General features: G+C 52.5%; 3 protein-coding genes across 4 annotated transcripts; 1 reads left to right on the plus strand and 2 right to left on the minus strand.

Moving 5' to 3' along the window:
* The first annotated feature begins 236 nt into the window (after positions 1-236).
* Hsp90ab1 (heat shock protein 90 alpha family class B member 1) lies at positions 237-6,003 on the plus strand. The gene is made up of 12 exons (XM_052192148.1): positions 237-354; positions 1,528-1,674; positions 1,834-2,040; positions 2,240-2,399; positions 2,803-2,936; positions 3,037-3,345; positions 3,776-3,941; positions 4,102-4,292; positions 4,392-4,539; positions 4,641-4,909; positions 5,243-5,576; positions 5,669-6,003. Exons 2-12 carry the CDS (start codon positions 1,528-1,530, stop codon positions 5,776-5,778), a joined length of 2,175 nt encoding a protein of 724 aa, XP_052048108.1. The 5' UTR covers positions 237-354; the 3' UTR covers positions 5,779-6,003.
* Positions 6,004-6,104: 101 nt separating this feature from the next.
* On the minus strand, positions 6,105-9,842 carry Slc35b2 (solute carrier family 35 member B2). The gene is made up of 4 exons (XM_052192163.1): positions 9,718-9,842; positions 9,013-9,206; positions 8,705-8,859; positions 6,105-7,469 (listed from the first exon to the last, which is right to left on the minus strand). The coding sequence occupies exons 1-4, from the start codon at positions 9,726-9,728 to the stop codon at positions 6,534-6,536; spliced, it is 1,296 nt and encodes a 431-aa protein (XP_052048123.1). The 5' UTR covers positions 9,729-9,842; the 3' UTR covers positions 6,105-6,533.
* A 582-nt stretch (positions 9,843-10,424) lies between these two features.
* Positions 10,425-18,766, minus strand: Nfkbie (NFKB inhibitor epsilon). Of its 2 annotated transcripts, none has more exons than XM_052192164.1 (6): positions 18,139-18,766; positions 15,881-15,983; positions 15,054-15,276; positions 14,230-14,318; positions 13,813-14,052; positions 10,425-11,621 (listed from the first exon to the last, which is right to left on the minus strand). In XM_052192164.1, the coding sequence occupies exons 1-6, from the start codon at positions 18,513-18,515 to the stop codon at positions 11,556-11,558; spliced, it is 1,098 nt and encodes a 365-aa protein (XP_052048124.1). In that variant the 5' UTR covers positions 18,516-18,766; the 3' UTR covers positions 10,425-11,555. The 2 variants fall into 2 exon arrangements, with proteins under 2 accessions (XP_052048124.1, XP_052048125.1); XM_052192165.1 differs by having other exon boundaries at positions 10,425-11,543; positions 13,811-14,052.
* Between the last annotated feature and the right edge of the window lie 959 nt (positions 18,767-19,725).

Here is a 19,725-nt window from a genome sequence, read left to right on the forward strand (position 1 = left end):
CTCCCTACCCATTTTGAGGGGGGACAGGTCCTACTCCTGCAGACATGGGGGTGCATTGGCTTTGACTCCCAGCCCCTGCAGGCCCCAGATTCTGTTCCTCCCCGCCCCCTCCGCGATCTGGGACCATGACGTCAAGGTGGGCGGGCGGCGGCAGGTGCGTGGCTGACTGCCACTCCTTTAAGGCGGAGGGATCCGAGGGCGGAGCCCGGACTGTGCTTCGCCTTATATAGGGCGGTCGGGGGCGTTTGGGAGCTCTCTTGAGTCACCCCCGCGCAGCCTAGGCTTGCCGTGCAAGTCGGACGTGGTCCGGGCCCACCACCCTGCTCTGTACTACTACTCGGCTTTCTCGTCAAGGTAAGGCCGCGATCTCCCGTCCCCGGCGGCTCCTTGGGGCTTCTTCCCGGGTCCCTGCCTCCATCTTATCTGCCCTAAAGGTTTTTTTCCCCTAGCTGGGCGGCCTGTGGCGGGATAACGTGCCTAGAATGTCTCCGCTTGCTCGTGGTGGACCCCGGCGGGCTTGCACGGCGAGGCTCCCCCCGGGGCGGGTGGATTCCCCAGAGCGTGAGGTGGGGGTGCGGTCGGGCCAGGTGGTGGGCGGCCGCACGTGGTAGCCGCCGACCCGGGACGCTGCCATGTTTGCCCTCCACTTCCGGGCGCGGCTGCAGGGTCCGTAGGGTCCGCGCGGTGGCGGGCTGCTCGGCGTGACTCAGCAAGCAAGGCCTGGTGAGCTTGGCCTGGCAACCTTCCCCGGACGCCGTTCCCAACGTGTTTGGCTTTGGGGAGGGGTCCACGGGTTGGCAGGGACGCTGGAACCCACTGCGCGTTCCCTTTCCAGATCTTTCTGCCCTCCCAGGGGAGGCGGGGGGGGGGGGGAGGAGAAACAGGGAGAGAGCAGGCACGAGAAGAGGTCCCTCCCTTACTCCTCCCCTACCGGGAGCTCAGATTGTTCTGGAAGCCTGGGCGCCCCGCCCCAGTGCCCGGATGCTGGGGCGGTGGGAGGGTCTCAATGGCGCCCCCTCCCCGTGTGGCTCCTGCCGACGCATGTCCGGCTGTGACTAGGGTCGCTGGACGACTGGGCCACCATTTTACATGTGTTCCGGACTAGGCAAGTCTGCGCAGTGAGTGGTCACGGTGGAGCTTTTTATTTCTTTGTCCTGATTTAATTGCCCCTGAGTGCCTCGACTACTTCTTCCAGGTTCTCTTGCCCTGCTGGGAGGAACAGCACGAATGTGTATACTGGAGGCTTCTCTTTCTGATAAAAAAGTTTTCCTTACCCCAATGTGACTGAAGTTAAGGAATGTGTACAGGTCTTGCTTTTGGGGTTTATAAGTAGCTAACTCAGTCTGGAATTTTTTTTTTTTTTATTCTTGATTTGTCTTGCCACTGTAGCTTCAAAGTCTTTTTTATTTAAATGATGGCTCTCTTATCTTTTGGGATTGGATTCTACCCAGGTTAAAGAAGTTTGAACTGGATTTTAAAACGTGTGTCCCTAGTGGTCCTTGGTAATAATAATCCTTTCATCTTTAGATGCCTGAGGAAGTGCACCATGGAGAGGAGGAGGTGGAGACCTTTGCCTTTCAGGCAGAAATTGCCCAGCTCATGTCCCTCATCATCAATACTTTCTATTCAAACAAAGAGATTTTCCTCCGGGAGTTGATCTCTAATGCTTCTGATGTGAGTATTAAAGACTTCTCAGGAGTGAGTGTGTTTGTGTGTGTGTGTGTGTGTGTGTAGCAGGCAGTGGGAGTGGTTGAGTAGAGAAATGCAGCAGTTGACGTTGAAGGGGAGGGACTGTGGACAAGTGGAATAACCTGGCTGGCTGTTCTTGTGCAGGCCCTGGACAAGATCCGGTATGAGAGCCTTACGGACCCTTCCAAATTGGACAGCGGCAAAGAGCTGAAAATTGACATCATCCCCAACCCTCAGGAGCGCACGCTGACTTTGGTGGATACAGGCATTGGCATGACCAAGGCTGACCTCATAAATAACTTGGGAACCATTGCTAAGTCCGGCACAAAGGCCTTCATGGAGGCTCTCCAGGTATGTGGCCTTCAATCCACACTGCTTTTAGCTTGACTTAATGCTTGTTTGTTTGGTTTTTCTGATAAGTACATGTGGCAGTGAGGACAGCTTTGACCCCTAGATTTTGGAGAATGAGCTGATCCCCTTGCTCAGAAAGTGGTTGTTGTTTTGTACAAGAACCTTCTTGCGGACACATAACATTTAAAACTCCTTGCAGGCTGGTGCAGACATCTCCATGATTGGACAGTTTGGTGTGGGATTCTACTCGGCCTATCTGGTGGCAGAGAAAGTGGTTGTGATCACCAAGCACAACGATGACGAGCAGTATGCATGGGAGTCTTCTGCTGGCGGATCCTTCACCGTGCGTGCAGACCATGGTGAGGTGGCAGAAAGAAACCTTGAACTTTTGTATTCTAGAAAAGTACAGGTTTGAGGGGAAGCACTTGGGAAATAGGCGTGTGGGTGATTGATTTTTTTTTTTTTCCGACACGGGGTTTCTCTGTAGACCAGGCTGGCCTCGAACTCAGAAATCTGCCTGCCTTTGCCTCCCAGAGTGCTGGGATTACAGGCGGGTGCCACCATCCGCCTGGCTTTGTGTGTGTGTGTGTGTGTGTGTGTGTGAGAGAGAGAGAGAGAGAGAGAGAGAAAGAGAGAGTGTTCTTGAGACAAGCAAGGGCTACCCCAGAAACCTTAGATTGAGAAACCAGGAACAAAAAAGGTGTAGCTGTTTGTTGGGTATTTTAGTTGTGCTTTTTCATGTTTTGTGATTTTTCTCTGCAGGTGAGCCCATTGGCCGAGGTACCAAAGTGATCCTTCACCTCAAAGAAGACCAGACAGAGTACTTGGAGGAGAGGAGGGTCAAGGAGGTGGTGAAGAAACACTCGCAGTTCATAGGCTACCCCATCACCCTCTATGTGAGTATGGCCTTGCAGGGCTTGAGCAGGCTGCCGTGTTGGCTAATGGCGTCGGGCTCTGCTGGTGCTACATTCTCAACTCATGTCATTGGTGATTTAGTTGGAGAAGGAAAGAGAGAAGGAGATCAGTGATGACGAGGCGGAGGAAGAGAAAGGTGAGAAGGAGGAGGAAGATAAGGAGGATGAGGAGAAGCCTAAGATTGAAGACGTGGGATCTGACGAGGAGGATGACGCGGGCAAAGATAAGAAAAAGAAAACAAAGAAGATCAAGGAGAAGTACATTGACCAGGAAGAGCTGAATAAGACGAAGCCTATCTGGACCAGAAACCCGGATGACATCACTCAGGAGGAATATGGCGAATTCTATAAGAGCCTCACCAATGATTGGGAAGACCACTTGGCAGTCAAGGTGAGAGCGAGGCCTTACATGTTGTGTGTGTGGGGGGGGGGAGTCCATAGAGCTGGAGGTGGAAAGGAGCAGCTTGCTCAACTGGTTGGTAGCCCAGAACTGAAAGCCATGGAGCCATGTGACTGCACTGGGAACTGCTCAGATCTGATTGGCAGTGGTTTCACATTCTCCTGTCTGGTGGGAATCAGGGTGGTGGCCACATCTGACACTGCATTCTCAATCACTGTCATGGCCACCACCCTAATTACAGCTGTGGTTCTGTCTGCTTGGAGGGATACTTGTTGCTGCCAGCATTCTGGGTGTTTGTTCCTTGGGCTGTTTGCTCATCCTAGGTTTCAGCAGTGTGGCACTGACAGTGCTGCAGGTCAAATGTTTGAAACTGGGGCTTGAAGTAGTCCTGCCCTAAACTATATTCCTGGGTTTATTTCAGCACTTCTCTGTAGAAGGTCAGCTAGAATTCAGGGCGTTGCTCTTCATTCCCCGGCGAGCTCCCTTTGACCTTTTTGAGAACAAGAAGAAGAAGAACAACATCAAACTGTATGTCCGTCGTGTGTTCATCATGGACAGCTGTGATGAGCTGATCCCCGAGTACCTCAGTGAGTATCTGCTGGGCTTAGGGGATGTGCAGTACAGGCAACCCACATTAGACCTTCCACATACAGCTAGGTGCTCTGACCTAGTCTTTGGTGTGGCAGAGTAGTTTTAAGTGTTAACAGCTCTGATCAGCTGTCCTGCTTTTGGTCTGGTTCACTGTAGACTTCATCCGCGGTGTGGTGGACTCCGAGGACCTGCCTCTGAACATCTCCCGTGAGATGCTGCAGCAGAGCAAGATCCTGAAGGTCATCCGCAAAAACATCGTGAAGAAGTGCCTTGAGCTCTTCTCGGAGCTGGCCGAAGACAAAGAGAACTACAAGAAGTTCTATGAGGCGTTCTCTAAGAATTTAAAGGTAACATGAATGAACAAGTGCTCTCTCCAGATTACTTTGTATTTAGGGTGTTTTTTTTCCAGCTCATAATTGGACTTTTCCTTTCCCTAAACTTTAAAGCTTGGAATCCACGAGGATTCCACTAACCGCCGCCGCCTCTCTGAGCTCCTTCGCTATCACACCTCTCAGTCTGGAGATGAGATGACTTCCCTGTCAGAATATGTGTCTCGTATGAAGGAGACTCAGAAGTCCATCTACTACATCACTGGTATGTTGGCGCTTGGGTCTGATCAAAGGTGCCTTGTGGACTTGGGAAATTGGGAAGTGGTGGTGTGAAGGCCTTTTTGGTCATATTTCATAATCCTGCAGGTGAGAGCAAAGAGCAAGTGGCCAACTCTGCCTTTGTGGAGCGCGTGCGCAAACGGGGCTTTGAGGTGGTGTATATGACAGAGCCCATCGATGAGTACTGCGTGCAGCAGCTAAAGGAATTTGATGGGAAGAGCCTGGTCTCCGTGACTAAGGAGGGCCTGGAGCTACCAGAGGATGAGGAAGAGAAGAAGAAAATGGAGGAGAGCAAGGCAAAGTTTGAGAATCTCTGCAAGCTCATGAAGGAGATCTTGGACAAGAAGGTTGAAAAGGTGAGTCTTAAGTCTGCTATACAGCTAATGGTGTCAGGCAGCTTAGACCAGATAGGGCCTTCCTACATTAATTCCTACAGCTATAGTATGCCTTTGAAAGGAAGTTTCTTAACACACCCACCAGTAATTATTCCATCTAATGTATGCATGCAAGAAAAGGCCTTGTGTTGCCCAGGTTACTCTTGAATACCTATACTCAAGCCACCTTTAGCTTCCAGAGCATGTAGTGGTTAGTCCTGCCTACCATTCTTAACAAAAGAAAAAACAAGGTACTTTATAGCAGTTCCATGATAGCCAAAGATACATCTTGTCATTGTTTTTAATGGTCTACAGGTGACAGTCTCTAATAGGCTTGTGTCTTCACCCTGCTGCATTGTGACGAGCACCTATGGCTGGACAGCCAACATGGAACGCATCATGAAGGCCCAGGCACTGCGAGACAACTCTACAATGGGCTACATGATGGCCAAAAAACACCTAGAGATCAACCCTGACCACCCCATTGTGGAGACCCTGCGGCAGAAGGCTGAGGCAGACAAAAATGACAAAGCTGTCAAGGACCTGGTGGTGCTGCTGTTTGAAACTGCTCTGCTCTCCTCTGGTTTCTCACTTGAGGATCCCCAAACCCACTCCAACCGCATCTACCGCATGATTAAACTAGGCCTGGGTGAGTCTGAGCTCCTGATAGCAAGTTGGACTGGCTGGACCCTGGGCACACCTAATGTTCTGCCGCTTAAATCTCATGGATTGTCTTTTTAGGCATTGATGAAGATGAGGTCACTGCAGAAGAGCCCAGTGCTGCTGTTCCTGACGAGATCCCCCCACTGGAAGGTGATGAGGACGCCTCCCGCATGGAAGAAGTGGATTAGACGCCCTGCCCTCTGTATAGTACCCCCTGTGGCTCCCCCACAGCCAGGACTGGCCTGACCCACCTGGCTCTGCTCATGTCTACAAGAATCTATATCCTGTCCTTGTTCCTTAAGGCAGGAAGATCCCCTCCCACAAAATAGCAGGGTTGGGTGTTGTGTATTGTGTTTTTTGTTTTATTTTGTTCTGAAATTAAAAGTATGCAAAATAAAGAAGATGCAGTTTTATACAGTTCTGCTCTCCTTGTAAAGTAACAAACACTCCCTGAATTGTGTTAGAAGGTAAGAGGCACTGCCACTTAGTTAAAATGCCAACCAAAACACCAGTCCAAAGTCACTGCTGCAGTTTAATCAAATAAGAGCAAAGGTGACATTTCCAAGTACCAAAACTTGCTCAAGGAACCCTGGGGACCCCCTATCTCTTCTGCCCAGACAGCCCCTTGCTCACTAGCCCCTAGGGAAGGAACTGGTGGCCTGTAAACAATTCTCTTCCCAGCTGGTGCCTGGCAGCCTGGGGGGCGTGTTAAAGGGAATGAGCAAAGCCCTGGTGCTGGTGGTTTACCTGGCTCCCCACTAAGTCAGGATTGCAGCGGAGCTCTGGGTTTCCTTGGACCCAATGCCCACAGCTATCACTTCCATGAAGGGCTCTTAAGGCAAGGTGAAAGGCTGCCACCAGGGCTGCAACTCCCGCTGTATGCTGAGATACTGGGAATATTTGCCCTTGAGCCAGTGCCTCAGAAGATGAGAATAGAAGGTTCTCACACCTTCTGCACTGGGGGCTCTGTGGGCACAGCCTTCTTTCCCCGCTGCTTCCGGCCCCGGGCATAGACTCTGAGTAGAAGGGCAGAGAATACCACAGCTACTCCCAGTCCCCCCACCACGGTGACAGTATGGCCATAGAGGAGGCAGGAGAGGAGGATGGCAATAGCCTGGCGCAGAGTCATGATGATGGTGAAGACAGCAGCTCCGAACTGTCCGATGGTGTAGAAGATGAAGAGCTGACCGAAGGCAGAGCAGACTGAGAGGAGGAGGGCATGGAGCGCAAACTCACTGTGTCGCCCCATGAAGCGCGCCCCCTCCAGTAGGGCCCCCTGTTCCAGTAGTGAGCCTACTGTGAAAAGACAGGAGAATAAATTGACCCCAAACATCATCTGCACTGATGACATCTTATAGGCAAACAGGGCATCCTGCCAGTTTGAGGTGAAGCTGTCGAAAGCAATATAGCCTGCCAGCAGGACCAAGCCAGAGAGTGTGGTGGCTGGAGAGCTTCGGGGCTCTGGTCCACTCGACAGAAGAAACATGCTAACTCCAATGGAGATGAGGCCGGCAGTCAGGTATTCCCAGTGTTCATAGCTGCGCCGAGATACCAGTTTTCCCATCATCATGACAGGAATCACCTTGGAGGCCTTTGCCAGCACCTGGGTAGGGAAGCTGACAAACTTAAGTGCTTCGTACTGGCACCAGCTGCTCAGCACATTTGACAGACTAGCAAAGGAGTAGCGGTACATGGGTGCACCGTGACGGGGCTGCTTGCGCAGGACACAGCAGAGGCCAGCCACGACCAGTGCCAGCACGCGGTTCATTAGCACCAGGAACTGGGAGTCTGTGAAATGCTCGCCTGGCGATGTGGCTGTGGCCCCATAGCTTCCGGTCATCACTCTTTCCTGCAGTACACCCCAAGTCAGATAGGACACCTGGAGGCGGAGGGCAGAGAATAGCGATATTAACGAGAAGGAAAGGCAGAAGTCTCAACTAGCCACTTCCTCAGAACTAGTTGCATTCGCTGTAACTGACACTTTGGGTTCCTCTGAGGGAGGGGTTTCTTTCCTAAGCTTTAATTCACCTTGTGAGGATTCAAACACCAGACATCTGCTTCAAGACCAAATCCTGCCCTTCATGATGCAAGTCCATTAGAGCTGGCTCCATATACCATATAAAGTGATTTTAGTTTGAACTAAATCAAAAAGAAACTGGAATGTTTGGAAGCCTCAGGGAGGACTGGACACTTGCAACATATATCTAAGGTGAGGTGGCCACCTCACTCACAAAGAAATCCTACTAACAAAATTTTGGCCGGGCGGTGGTGGTGCACACCTGTAATCCCAGCACTTGGGAGGCAGAGGCAGGCGGATTTCTGAGTTTGAGGCCAGCCTGGTCTACAGAGTGAGTTCCAGGACAGCCAGGGCTATACAGAGAAACCCTGTCTCAAAAAACGAACGAACGAACGAACGAACGAACGAAAGAAAGGAAGAAAGGAAGGGAGAGAGAAAGAGAGAGAGAGAAAGAAAGAGAAAGAAAATTCAAGGCCTGAAAGAAAGAGAGAAAGAAAGAAAGAAAGAAAGAGAGAGAAAGAAAGAAAGAAACAAAGAAAGAAAGAAAAAGAGAAAGAAAGAAAATTCAAGGCCTGTCTGAGCCCGTGAGATTCTGTCAAAATAGCGTTGTGGTGGTCAATTCCAGCACTTGCAGAGCACGTGGATTTCTGAGCTGGAGGCCAGCCTGTTCTACATAGTGAGTTCTGGAGTAACTAGGGCTGGCTCGCATGGTAAAACTTTGTCTCAAAATAATAATAATGTCTCAAAATAATGGGGGAAGCAGCTCTGGGGATAAAAGTCTAGCCAGACATTCCTCAAACTCAAACTAGATACAGCATATAAGGGCATAGGGGAAAAAAAATACAGTAACTCAAGTAGGCCTTCTTCCACACTGTATAAAACATCACGCGGGCATGGGTGTGTGTGAGTGTGCGCGAGTGCGTGCACAGTGAACTTTCATTTCAGTACAGGTGTTCCAGGATGGGGCTGTGTCCTGTAGGGACACAAACCATATCAAAACCAACAAAGCTTTGGGGTGGGCAGGGCAAATTTGGTTTCATTAAGTCCCTAGCTGTCTGCACCCAGCTTGGGAAGAGAAGGGGAGCCTGTCTTCTCACCTGGAGCCCCGACGCACAGAAGGCCAGCTTCAGGATCTGCCAAGACGGGGTGGAGTCCGCTGTCTCTGTCCGGGGAGCCAGGGGGACCTCATCAGGAGCCTTGGGCTCATTACCAAACACACAGGCTTTCACCAGAGGGAAGCAGAGACCTCTGCCTGAAGAAGATACAGAAGTCAAGTCCACAGCTTCTCCAGAGCAGCCAGCCCGACCCGCTGTCTAATTTACTGGCCTCCCTCCCTTCCCAAGTCCGGGTCTGTCAACACCTGCAACCGGACTTGGCTCATTTCCCCACCCTTTGGCCACATTACCTGTCTCCAGGTAGTTCTTCCTTCTTAAGTACTGCACCAGGAGGTAGCCAGGTACCATAAAGCTGGCATAGCCAGCTACATTCAACAAAAAGCGGAAGAGCCACAGTTGTGTCCAGGACTGCGGAGGGGCTTCGGGTGACTCTCCACCTGCTCCCAAGGAAGGGAGCGTGGCGAGCACCACTACTGCCCACCATCTGCTGGGACAGCCGAAGCAACGATTAGGGTTGCAGCTCTTCCGTCCCTCTGCCCTCCGGAGGGGAAGGTACCAGGGAAGTGCCCAGTGGCCTCCCCGCCCCCTCCGCTGCAGCCCAGAGGGACGGACAAAGAGCCTCTCTCTCCCTCTCTCTCGGGGGGTCCGGCGCAGGCCAGGCAGAACCTCCTCCCTTCCCGGGGGCGGCCCCGCCTGTCCAGCCACACAGGTCGCCTCTGTTCCCTCCAGCGCGCGGGCAGCTCAGGCCACAGGCAACCACCCCCCCTTCCCGCTCCGAAGCGCCACAGTCTCGCATCCCCTCCGCGCGACAATCCCGAAGACCCCCTAAAGAGTGTAGGCCACATGTCGCGTGCCCATCCATACTGGGCTCCCGACAGTGCCACGCGGATCTGCGGCTGGGGGACCCCCCCCACCCCGCCTCCCGAGCTCTGGGGTCTCGGTCACGTGGCCCCGGGGTCTCGGTCACGTGGGTCATGGCTGCCCGAGCCCCCCACCTGGCGTCCATGGCCCAGCCGCGTGGGGCGGAGGGGGGACCGGGGAATGCAAGTCCCCCGGGCCGCGCGCTCCCTCCGCTCCCTCTGCCGCCCGCTCCAGCAGCCAGCCAGTCGGCCAGCCAGCGGAAGTGCCGCGCTCTTCCCGCCTCCTCCCCGCCTCAGCCCCCTTCGCGGCACCCCGGCCACAGCGCCCCCGCGCGGCCCGGAGGCAGACCAGGCCCGGGTCCCCTGGGGAACTCCAGTTGGGACTCCCTCCCTTTCCCAGCTTGCTTGGTCACAGCCATCATCAACCCAATGCATCCCAGATGTAGTAATGATGTCCATTGCCACCTAGTGGACTGGAATTTTGAGTCTCTGAGACCCAAGTGCTTCCCCTTATGTTAGTTTTCCCATTTTTAAACAAGGATCTCTCCTTTTTATGGCTGCTTCGGTGGTCACCCTCCTAGTACCTGTGCCTGTGACCTTCGAGGCTCTGCATCCTCTTGCCTAACTTGCCCAACCTTGTAGAGTCCTGTTGGCTTGTTTGCAGTTCCTTTAATTTACCGGAGGCCCTCCCCAATGCTGTCTTAACCGTCGCTTATCCTAAATCCCGATTTCTACGGCACCCTTCTGAAGCATCCTAAAGAATGATCCTTCACCCACTCCATCGTCCTCCTTCATGCTTTTTTTTCCCTTCCCGGCCACCCATTGCAATTTATAACCACATATTTAGTTGTTTATGCTTTTAATATCTCTCACTCACAGGATGTGTTTGCTTAGTGCCTATAAGCGCTAAGCATCAGAAATTATGTCGGTTTATTTCTTCTCTTTCTTCACGCCAGCCACGAGCTGGACCTAGAAGGGCCCTCAGTGTGTGGACTCTAAGGGGGGAAAAAGTAAAGTCGCAGCTCTCTTGTGTTCAACGTCCCCACGCTTCTCCAGGGACAAGGGTCTCAATATTTGTCCTTCTCACTCTCCAACCCTGGGCATTTCACCGGGAGTAAGATGTGTCTGTGCAGGCAGGAACCGGTCAGGCCTCCTACCGTACCCAGTAAGGCCCTCTGCTTGCTCAGGGGCCTGTTTCCTTCTCTCTGCCTTCTGGGAGTCACAGGTCAGGCCTGCCTATGCATACAACTGTAGAAAGCAATCATTTTTTCTTTTAAAGCCTCTTGCTTCCATTTTAGTGTCATATTAGAATAATCACAAAGGTTCAGTTGGGAGGAGCCTTAGGTTTGAAGTCTTTAAACAACTTTGTGGTGGCCTACTGGCACCAGACCTATAACCCCAGCTACGCGGGAGGCTGAGACAGGAGGATTCCAGTTCAAAGATGTCTGCCTGGGCTACAGATTGAGTTCCAGGCCATCTCAGGCAACTCAGTGAGATCTTATCACAAAATAAAAAGTGAAAAAGAGGGCTGGGGGACACAACTCCGTGAGAGCAAGCTTGTTTGCCTACCACTGCGGAGGCTCTAGGTTCAAACCCCAGTGCCAAACACACTCACAAAGGTATTTTAGGTAAGAGCCCTCAGGGGCCGGTTTTTGCTATCCTTGTTTTCCTGGTGGCTGGTCATTTCAGCCCATGCCGTCTCCAACAGAAGCAAGAAAATGTCCCTCAGGAGACCAGTGGCTTTGAGGGTCTTTTAAGAATTTCCTTCCAGGCCACCTGGGACGTTCTTCCTTCCAGATCGTCTCTTCTCCATCTGTAATCCTTCATCTGTAATCCTTCATCTCATTTTAGGACTATGCCAGCCCCAGGACTAGCATCAGCAGAGGGTCGACATCGCTCGGGTCCCAATGGCCACAGCTGCGGTTCCAGGTTCCAGGTGGGAAGAGGTAGGGGTCCACCAGCCCATCGGAGCTTCAGTCAGTGCACAGCAGTGGCTTCCCAGAGATTTTCAGGTCATCGAAGGGCAAATAGGAAAGGAGCTGAGAGAGAGAACGGAGAGAAGCAGAGTTAATGTCCTGAGCCATGACAGCAGGGACCTGGGCAAGCTGAAGGCCAGACAGTGAGAGACCTGCGCGCGGCAGAGACCCAAAGCTTAGACAAGATCTGAAGTAAACCATGCAGAATATCGGAATTAGGAATGAATTGAGAGCTGATCCAGTCCACTGGCCTGTGTGTGTGTGTGTGTGTGTGTCTGTGTCTGTGTGTGTGTGTCTGTGTGTGTGTGTGTGTGTGTGTGGTGTGCAGCTGGGGTTAGAGTTGGGGTTGGAGTATGGAAGGGATAGTATTCAATGTTTTGGATACTTTTGATTGTTTTCTGAGTCTCGGTCTCACTATGTATGCCCTGAAATCTGTGGTTCCAATCACAGCTTTATACCTATTGTTCTTGAAATAGTACCACCAAAACACTTCAAAAACTGATCAGTTTCAATAATTTAATTTCACTATGAAGCTTAGAGCGTTAACCTATTAAGTTAAAGTTAGAGACCCTAAAATCTCCATAGTGATATGCCACAGCTAGATACATCCACATGATTTATTACTATTATCTCTTTAATAATCACCCTATTTATTCTATTTCAACTACAAATTTCTCTACAATCATTCCCTCATCCTCCATCCCCAAAAACATTCGAAACAAAAAAAACAAAAAATCCTTGAGAACTAAAATGAACGAAAATCTATTCTCCTCTTTTATTACCCCCTCAGTAATAGGACTACCAATTGTAGTTACCATTATTATATTTCCATCAATTCTATTTCCAATTCTATTTGGCTGTCCTGGAACTTACTATGTAGACCAGACTGGCCTCAAACTCGCAGAGATCAGCCGGTCTCTGTCTCCCAATTGCTTGGATTAAAAGCATGTGCCGGGACATCTCGATGAATATATCTTTTTTAATTTATAGAAAATGTGAGTTTGGCCTCTTTATAAAAAGGGGGAGAGGTTGGAGAGATGGCTCAGAGGTTAAGAGCACTGACTGCTTTTCCACATGATTTTCCCCTCCAGAGGTCCTGAGTTCAATTCATAGCAACCACATGGTGCCTCACAGTCATCTGTAATGGGATCCATGCCCTCTTCTGGTGTGTCAGAAGACAGCGACAGTGTAGTCACATACATAAAAATAAATAAATCAGCCAGGTGGTGGTGGTGGTGATGGTGGTGGTGGGTGGTGGCAGCGGCGGTGGTGGCGCACGCCTGTAATCCTAGCATTCTCAGAGGCAGAGGCAGGAGGATTTCTGAGTTTGAGGCCAGCCTGGTCTACAGAGTGAGTTCCAGGACAGCCAGGGCTATACAGAGAAACCCTTTCTCGAAAATACCAAAAAAAAAAAACAAAATAAATAAATAAATCTTAAACAAAAAAATAAAAAAATAAAAAAAGTTTAAGACCTGAAAACCCGGGTATCTATTTGTATGCTGAAGACATTTACTTCAAGACAGTGCAGACGAGTGTAGGGGCGTTACTCCCCCTGTTTTCCCAGGCCTCACTGTGGCACTGCCTTCCATCTGGTTAGCTTCACAGAGTCGCCTCCCATTGGAGTCCATGTTTGGGCTCCTTGGGCCTGACCGGCTTAGGAAACTGGTTGTAGGCTGGAGGTGGGGGTGGGGATGGTGGCAAATACAGCCCAATACAGTCACAGTTGGTAAAAAGTAGTTCTGCGCCCGGCGGCGGTGGTGGTGCATGCCTGTAATCCCAGCACTCTGGGAGGCAGAGGCAGGCGGATTTCTGAGTTCGAGGCCAGCCTGGTCTACAGAGTGAATTCCAGGACAGCCAGGGCTACACAGAGAAACCCTGTCTCGAAAAAACAAATCAAAAAACCAAAAACCCAAAAAACCAATTAATTAATTAATTAAAAAAGTAGTTCTGCTCTACCCCATCCCCCCAGCAGTTTTAGGGGGTTGTGGGACTCATGTGGCTTAGGCTGATCTTGAACGTGCTATGCAGATGAAGACCTCCAGTTTTTGATCTTATGACAGGCATGTGCCACTTTATGTGTGGTGCTGGGTGTGGAACCCAGGGTTTCTTACATGCTAGGCAAGCACTGTCAACTAAATTACAGCTCCAGCCTGACCCTAGCACTGTTAACTGGTGAACATCCTTCGCCTAATGAATGTGCCTAACTGTGTTGTGGGTGACGAGTGCCGCAAGGCAGAGCATACGTGTCTCTTACATCCTCAGCCAGGTCCTGGGGTGTCTCATCTTCTATGTTCAGCAGCAGGGAGTCGGCCCCGGCCTCGCACAGAGTGGATGAGATGCTGTTGAGGCCCCGGCCAGCTGCCAGGTGCAACGGTGTACATCCATTCAGCATGCGGGCGTCTACCCGGGCACCAGCCTGGAGCAGGAACTGCACCAGGCTGCGCTCCTGGGTCTCCACAGCCAGGTGCAGGGCAGTCTTTCCACTGGTGCCCTCCTGCAAGGAACAGGGATGTCAGCTCTGCGTGTTCGGAGGCAGTGTGTCGAGCCTGCGCTCTGGAGGTGGGGTGTCAACATGTTTGACACTGCCAGGAGGACGTGTGGCTGGACCAGGTGGTGTGGCAGGTGGTGTGGCAGGTGGGGCCCTGATTGGTGGGCCAGGTGGGGGCCTCACCTGTACATCAATGTCAGCTCCATTCTGAAGCAGCAGTTCTATGAGCGGTTGGTTCCTCTGCAATGTGGCGATGTGGAGACAGGCCAGACCTGGGGTGGAGGAGGGTGGGGACTGCTGTTTGGTGTCTACCTTTCCGCAGGGACTACCCTGCCCTTTAGCCTCCAGGGACCCCCCTGCCTACTCAATGCCTCGAATCACAGGACTATTAAAATACAACCTCCCCAAAATCCCCTCTGAGGTCTGAGAGGAAAGGAACTCAAAGTTTCCACTTTTTCGGTCATGTTACTGAAACTTTTATGCTTCAAGGATCAGGCTGCTGAGTGACAGTGCCAAACACACACGGTCTCCCAGTGCACACGCCCACCCTTGCTAACTCTAGACTTTTACCTCCAAGCCCAGGCAAGGCTCCTCAGAGCTGTCTGGGGATGCTCATGGCCCCAGTCTCTACCCAGGGGTCACCTCTTCCTATATGCCCCATGGTTTTGACTTTGCCACCCCCCCTTCTGGCTGAGAGCCTCCTTCGTTTCTCCAACCTTGCTTATAATAGAGATTTAGATTAAAATCGACATCCTTGGTCTCTTTTGAGTCTCTGTTTAAAGGCTCCTGATTCCAAGGACTTCCCTATAAAAACTTTCCCTCCAACCCTGCCACATCCCGGTTCTCCTCCTCCCACTAGTCTGCCACGGCAGCCTCTTCCTCTACACACACATACACACACACACACACACACACACACACATACACACACGTAATTCACGGTGTGCTATTTATTATCTGTCTCATGCTTCCTTGGTTTTGCTTGCAGGTGTAAGTCCTGCTCACACCTTGCCAGTTCTTCAGTTGGAGGTCCAGGGGATGAGAAGGCTCTCTGCCCGGCTCCGGCTGCTCCTCTAGCAAGCAGCATGCGCAGGCCAGATTCTGGCGCCGACAGGCTACATGCAGGGCTGTGTCACCATGTTGATCTTGCAGAATTCGGCTGGCCCCCTTCAGCACCAGTGCCCGGACGATATCTGGCTGGTCCAGATGAACGGCCAGATGCAGTGCTGTCTGTTGGCACAGAGGGTCACGAGGTCACAGAACCGCTGCAGCAGGCTCCTAACTCCTGAACACGTTGGGATACCACCACCACCCCTAACTCCCAGCAGCCTCTCTGAAAGTAACTGTAAGGGTCATAGTTGCGCCTTCTGTGAAATTACTCCTGAGCCCTTCCCAAATGCTTGGGATCCCATTTCTGGAAGTAGAGTGAGGGAAACAGGGCCTTGCCCTTAATCCTTTATCCCCTGGAGAGATCCGTATCATCCTCCAGGGTTTGTCTGCAGGAGGGGAGGGGAGGAAAGACAGAGGAACCAGGGCCGTCTCCCTGACAACTGTCCCCATTAAGGCTCAGTTAAGGTGTCATCTCTTATATTCAGCCTTCCTTGCCTGTCCTACAAAGACACCAGACCCCACTGAAGCTGGGAAGGTCTTCAACACACTTGTCACGGTGCTGTCTAATTAGGTGCCAGTGATGAGTCTGTGGGCACCTCGTGGGCAGAGGCTGCTTTCTCCGCATGCATCTTGGTGTTGTAGCTTCTGCTACCGTGTCTGGCAGAGGGCTTGGCTGCTGGGGATGGGAACAGGAATCTGGGCATAGCCTTCTCTCTTGACTCACCTGGTAAAGGTTGTTCTGAATGTCCAAGACCTCCTGGGGCAGGAAAGCCAAGCAACAGAATAGCACCGACGGGGCTTCATGAATTACTGCCAGGTGGAGCAGCCTGGAGCGGGAGAGGGCCAGGGTCAGAGGCCGTGTCAGAGCCCAGGTCAGAGAGGATACGCTGGCGTCTTGGGGTTAGAATGGATGCATTGACCTCTAACTAGCTACCCACAACCAAGCAGGTGCAGGAAGTGAGAGTCTGGGCCAGGAAGTGAGGGGTTGGTACAGGAAGCCAGGATTCTGGAGGTGGGAGCTCCAAGCTTGGATGGCTGGACCTGTGGAGGGCCTTGGCTGGGTGGGCCTGTGGGCAGGGTGCTGACAGCACAAGGGCCTTCCTGTCCAACTAGCCCACACCCAGCTCCCTTGTGCCCCCAGGGCCTTGCCAGGCCAGCTGCAGCTCAGAGCTAAACTGAAAGCCGCTGGCGACACAGAGGGGCTTTCCAGGGCCGAGCTCCCCAGCTCCCCACCACAGGGAGGACAGAAGGAGGCAGATGTGGGGTTCCCCCAGCAACTCAATGTCACACATTCCAAGGAGCCAGCACGGCATTTCAAACTGCTGCCTTACCCACTAGTCAAGAGGGCCCTATGGGTCTGGTCAGAAACCGTCTCCTAGGAACAGCTCCAAGGAGTTGTTTGGTGCGGTGCAGAAAATGGGCTCGGTGGGGTGGGGGGTGACGGGAGTTGTAAGTTAGGGCCAACTGGGGCAGTTGGGATGGGAAGTTCCAGTCTTGGGGTTTCCCCACATCAGGTGGGGAAAACGAAAGCCAAGGTTAGATGGTCTAGACCTGGACAGCTGCCTTGGGGTAACTTGGCTAAAGGCCTGTCTGGGCTGGGGAGGGGGATACTGAGTTAGGCAGGACGGGGGCAAGCTTTTGCTGAAGGCAGGCAGTAAAGGAGGCCAGGAGAGAGTGACGGAGGGAGGGAGGAACCACCCTGGAAATCCCCTCGGCCAGGGCCTGCACTCTGGGTCACATTCCTGCAGCCACCTCCCTCTCTCCCCCAGTCTCCCCCTCCTCCCTCCCACTTCCTTTTCCCACTTCCACACTTCCCACAGTCCAGCCACCTCCAAAGGAGGGAAGATATCTGCTTGGGGGTCCTGATGCTTCTCCACATACACACAGTAACTGTCTCTAAGTGGAGCGTTTCAAGGCTCAGAGGCTAACAGTGGAGGGCGGCCTGAGGCGTTGTACATCAGTTCCCAGAACTCTGAGGTCCTGGCCTAAGGGTTGTGACGGGCGCATAAACTACCAAAGGCTTACTGCTTCTCTCCCACTCACAGGATGGAGACTATCTTTGCCAGTACCCATCCAAGACCCCTACATCTCCAACAAGCAGGTCAGGACAGGTTCCCTCCCCCCTGCATTCCATTGTCCCTCTCATCTAGGGCTCCAGCTGCTCCTGCTCTGTCACCCACAAAGCCCAGTCACGTCTTCTTTGGCACCTGATACCCTACACACTTGATAGCCTCACAGTCCAGCTGCACCTGACTCCAGCTGGGCCTAGGGGAGGAAAGGGGAGATAGAGAGAGAGAAGACAGGACAGTGAGGAGAATTTGGGGAGCTCAGGAGGTGCAGGCTGTTGGGGGGGAGGCAGACACCAAGCCATGACTTCCCTTTTCTCAGCAGAGGAGGAAGTGAGCGAACTGTGGCAGCCAGCTGGCTGGCCTGTTTGTTGGGGGCAAGAATTCTCAGTCTAGTCCCTCTTTTGGAACCAATTCCAAACAGGCACCCACCCAAGCAGCACCCTTAATCCAGGCTTCCTGGGCTGGAATGACAACCTAAAATCCTGATGTTACCTTTTTTTCCCCCTCTGGTTAGGATGTTCTGAAGTCAGGCACTGGTATCCCAAATGTTGAGCAAACAGGGACACCCCTTCCCCCAACAAGATAAACAAAAACTGAATTGGTTTGGGGTGGGGGGATTCCTCTTCCCAGGGGTGGATTACTGGTCAAGATTCTCTCTGGTGTTCTAGGTTTTAAGGGCCCTGCTAGCTCTGTCCGCTCATAAGAGAGGCGATGATGTCTGGTTTTTTGGTCTGAACCTGGCTACAGCTTAAAAGCAGGCTGCAAGTTAAGTTTGAAGTTTGGGGGGGGGGGTGGGGTGGCCTTTCCAGGGCGGGTGCTGTATAAGGGTCTGTTCTCTAGGGTGCCCAGCCAGTTGCAGCTCCTAGGGAGGCTCTGACTGAGCATCCTGTTTCAGCCTAGCCAGTTTACTCACGTGTCTCCATCCTCAGAGATGTATGTGAGCGCCTCGAGTTGCTGAGGGCTCAGCACCCCCGCGGGGGGCAGCGGCGAGCCTGGGGCGGGAGGGCTTGGATCCTTGGCTTCGGGTCTCTCCAGTGAGAGGAAGGACTCAGTGAGAGAGGAGGAGGCATAGGTGGAGTCCGCTCGCTCTCCATCCGCATCTTCCTTCTCTGGTTCCTTGTCGGTCTCCGGAGCATGGCTCCAAGGCTGTGGACAGCCGCTGTGCGATGATCCGGAGGAGACTGGTGCCGCAGTAGGCTCGGGCAGGGAGCGCAGAGAGCGCAGCGACTCTATGCCCGAGTCGCACTGGCTATCGTCCGCCTCGTCCGGCCCCTTCCGCGCATCCGACATGCCGGCCGCGCCAGCCCGGGGTCCTGGGTCCAGCGGGATCGAACTCTGAGGTGTACCGCGCGCTTTTCCGGGTTTGTGTGTCCGCCTAACAGAACCAGATTCCCTCTCCGAGTGGCTTCATTACCTGGCTGTGCAGGCGCGGAGAGTGGACGAGAAAAGCGAGAGGTCCAGGTCGCCGGCCAGGTCCACCGCAGCGGGTGCTTTGGGCAGCTGAACCGTCCCTAGTCAGGTCTTCTCTCTCGCCCCGCCCCCGGGCCCAAGAAGTGGCCACCAGCCACTGACACGCCCACTGGCACGCCCCTCAAAGGCGCTTCCGGGTAGAGCCCCGCCCCTCCGGAATCCCCCTATTTGCTGCTTGCGTAGGCAGGGAGTCTCTGGTTACCGGTCTTGACTCACTCCTGCGGGGATTGTTTCTCCGATCCATTCATTCATTCATTCATTCACTCACTCACTCTTCCCCTTCCCTTTTATTTCATTCATTAATTCCATGCATTTGTTCGTTCCTTCTTTTTAGTTCCATGGTGCCTTTATTCATTTATTCGTTCAACTGTTTGGTAAGTGTATTTTTTGACTTTCTGCATAAATTGGCTACTTTGTAGGGAGTTTGTGTAGGTTGGTGGGTGGTGTCTTAGCATATCTATTGCTGCAATGAAACATCCTGACCAGAAAGCAAGTTGGGGAGGGGAAGGGTTTATTTGGCTTATACTTCAAGATCATAATCCATTATCAAAGGAAGTCAGGACAGAATCTCAAACAGGACATGATCCTGGAGGCAGGAGCTGATGCAGGGACCATGGGGAACGGAACGGCTTGCATACTGGTTTGCTCCCATAGCTTGCTCAGCCTGCTTTCTTATAGAACCCAGGACCACCAGCCCAGGGATGGCATCATCCACAGTGGGATGGGGTGGCCCTCCCCATCAGTCACCAATTTAGAAAGAGGCTTACAGTTGGATCTTACAGAAGCATTTTAACCAAGGTTCCCTCCTTTCGGATGACTCTAGCTCCCATAAAGTTGCCTGACCAGGCAGCAGATAGGGGGTGGGGTGGGGGCTCTGCTTGCTACCCTCTGCCTATTTTTACTCAACTTCTCTTGCCTTTTCACCTTTTTTTTTCCAACCAGTGCTCAGGGGGATTGGTAAGAGGGGGGGTGCACCTATTATCTTTGGGGGAGCAGCTTTCCCCTGGGAAACCTTCATAGACAGTCTCCT

The sequence above is a fragment of the Apodemus sylvaticus genome, chromosome 9 (genome assembly GCF_947179515.1).
Source record: "Apodemus sylvaticus chromosome 9, mApoSyl1.1, whole genome shotgun sequence".
Lineage (NCBI taxonomy): Eukaryota > Metazoa > Chordata > Mammalia > Rodentia > Muridae > Apodemus > Apodemus sylvaticus.

What these genes read in the sequence shown, in the direction of transcription:
- Hsp90ab1 (XM_052192148.1), top strand. Translation starts at nt 1,528, where the DNA reads ATGCCTGAGGAAGTGCACCATGGAGAGGAGGAGGTGGAGACCTTTGCC. An exon ending in GCTGATCCCCGAGTACCTCA is followed by an intron (nt 3,942 to 4,101) that starts GTGAGTATCTGC and finishes GGTTCACTGTAG; the next exon opens with ACTTCATCCGCGGTGTGGTG. An exon ending in CGTTCTCTAAGAATTTAAAG is followed by an intron (nt 4,293 to 4,391) that starts GTAACATGAATG and finishes TAAACTTTAAAG; the next exon opens with CTTGGAATCCACGAGGATTC.
- Slc35b2 (XM_052192163.1), bottom strand. An exon ending in GAAGAACTACCTGGAGACAG is followed by an intron (nt 8,860 to 9,012) that starts GTAATGTGGCCA and finishes TATCTTCTTCAG; the next exon opens with GCAGAGGTCTCTGCTTCCCT. An exon ending in TCTGTGCGTCGGGGCTCCAG is followed by an intron (nt 7,470 to 8,704) that starts GTGAGAAGACAG and finishes CTCCGCCTCCAG; the next exon opens with GTGTCCTATCTGACTTGGGG.
- Nfkbie (XM_052192165.1), bottom strand. Translation starts at nt 18,515, where the DNA reads ATGTCGGATGCGCGGAAGGGGCCGGACGAGGCGGACGATAGCCAGTGC. An exon ending in ATCTCTGAGGATGGAGACAC is followed by an intron (nt 15,984 to 18,138) that starts GTGAGTAAACTG and finishes CTCCCGCTCCAG; the next exon opens with GCTGCTCCACCTGGCAGTAA. An exon ending in CCAACTGAAGAACTGGCAAG is followed by an intron (nt 14,319 to 15,053) that starts GTGTGAGCAGGA and finishes CCTCCACCCCAG; the next exon opens with GTCTGGCCTGTCTCCACATC.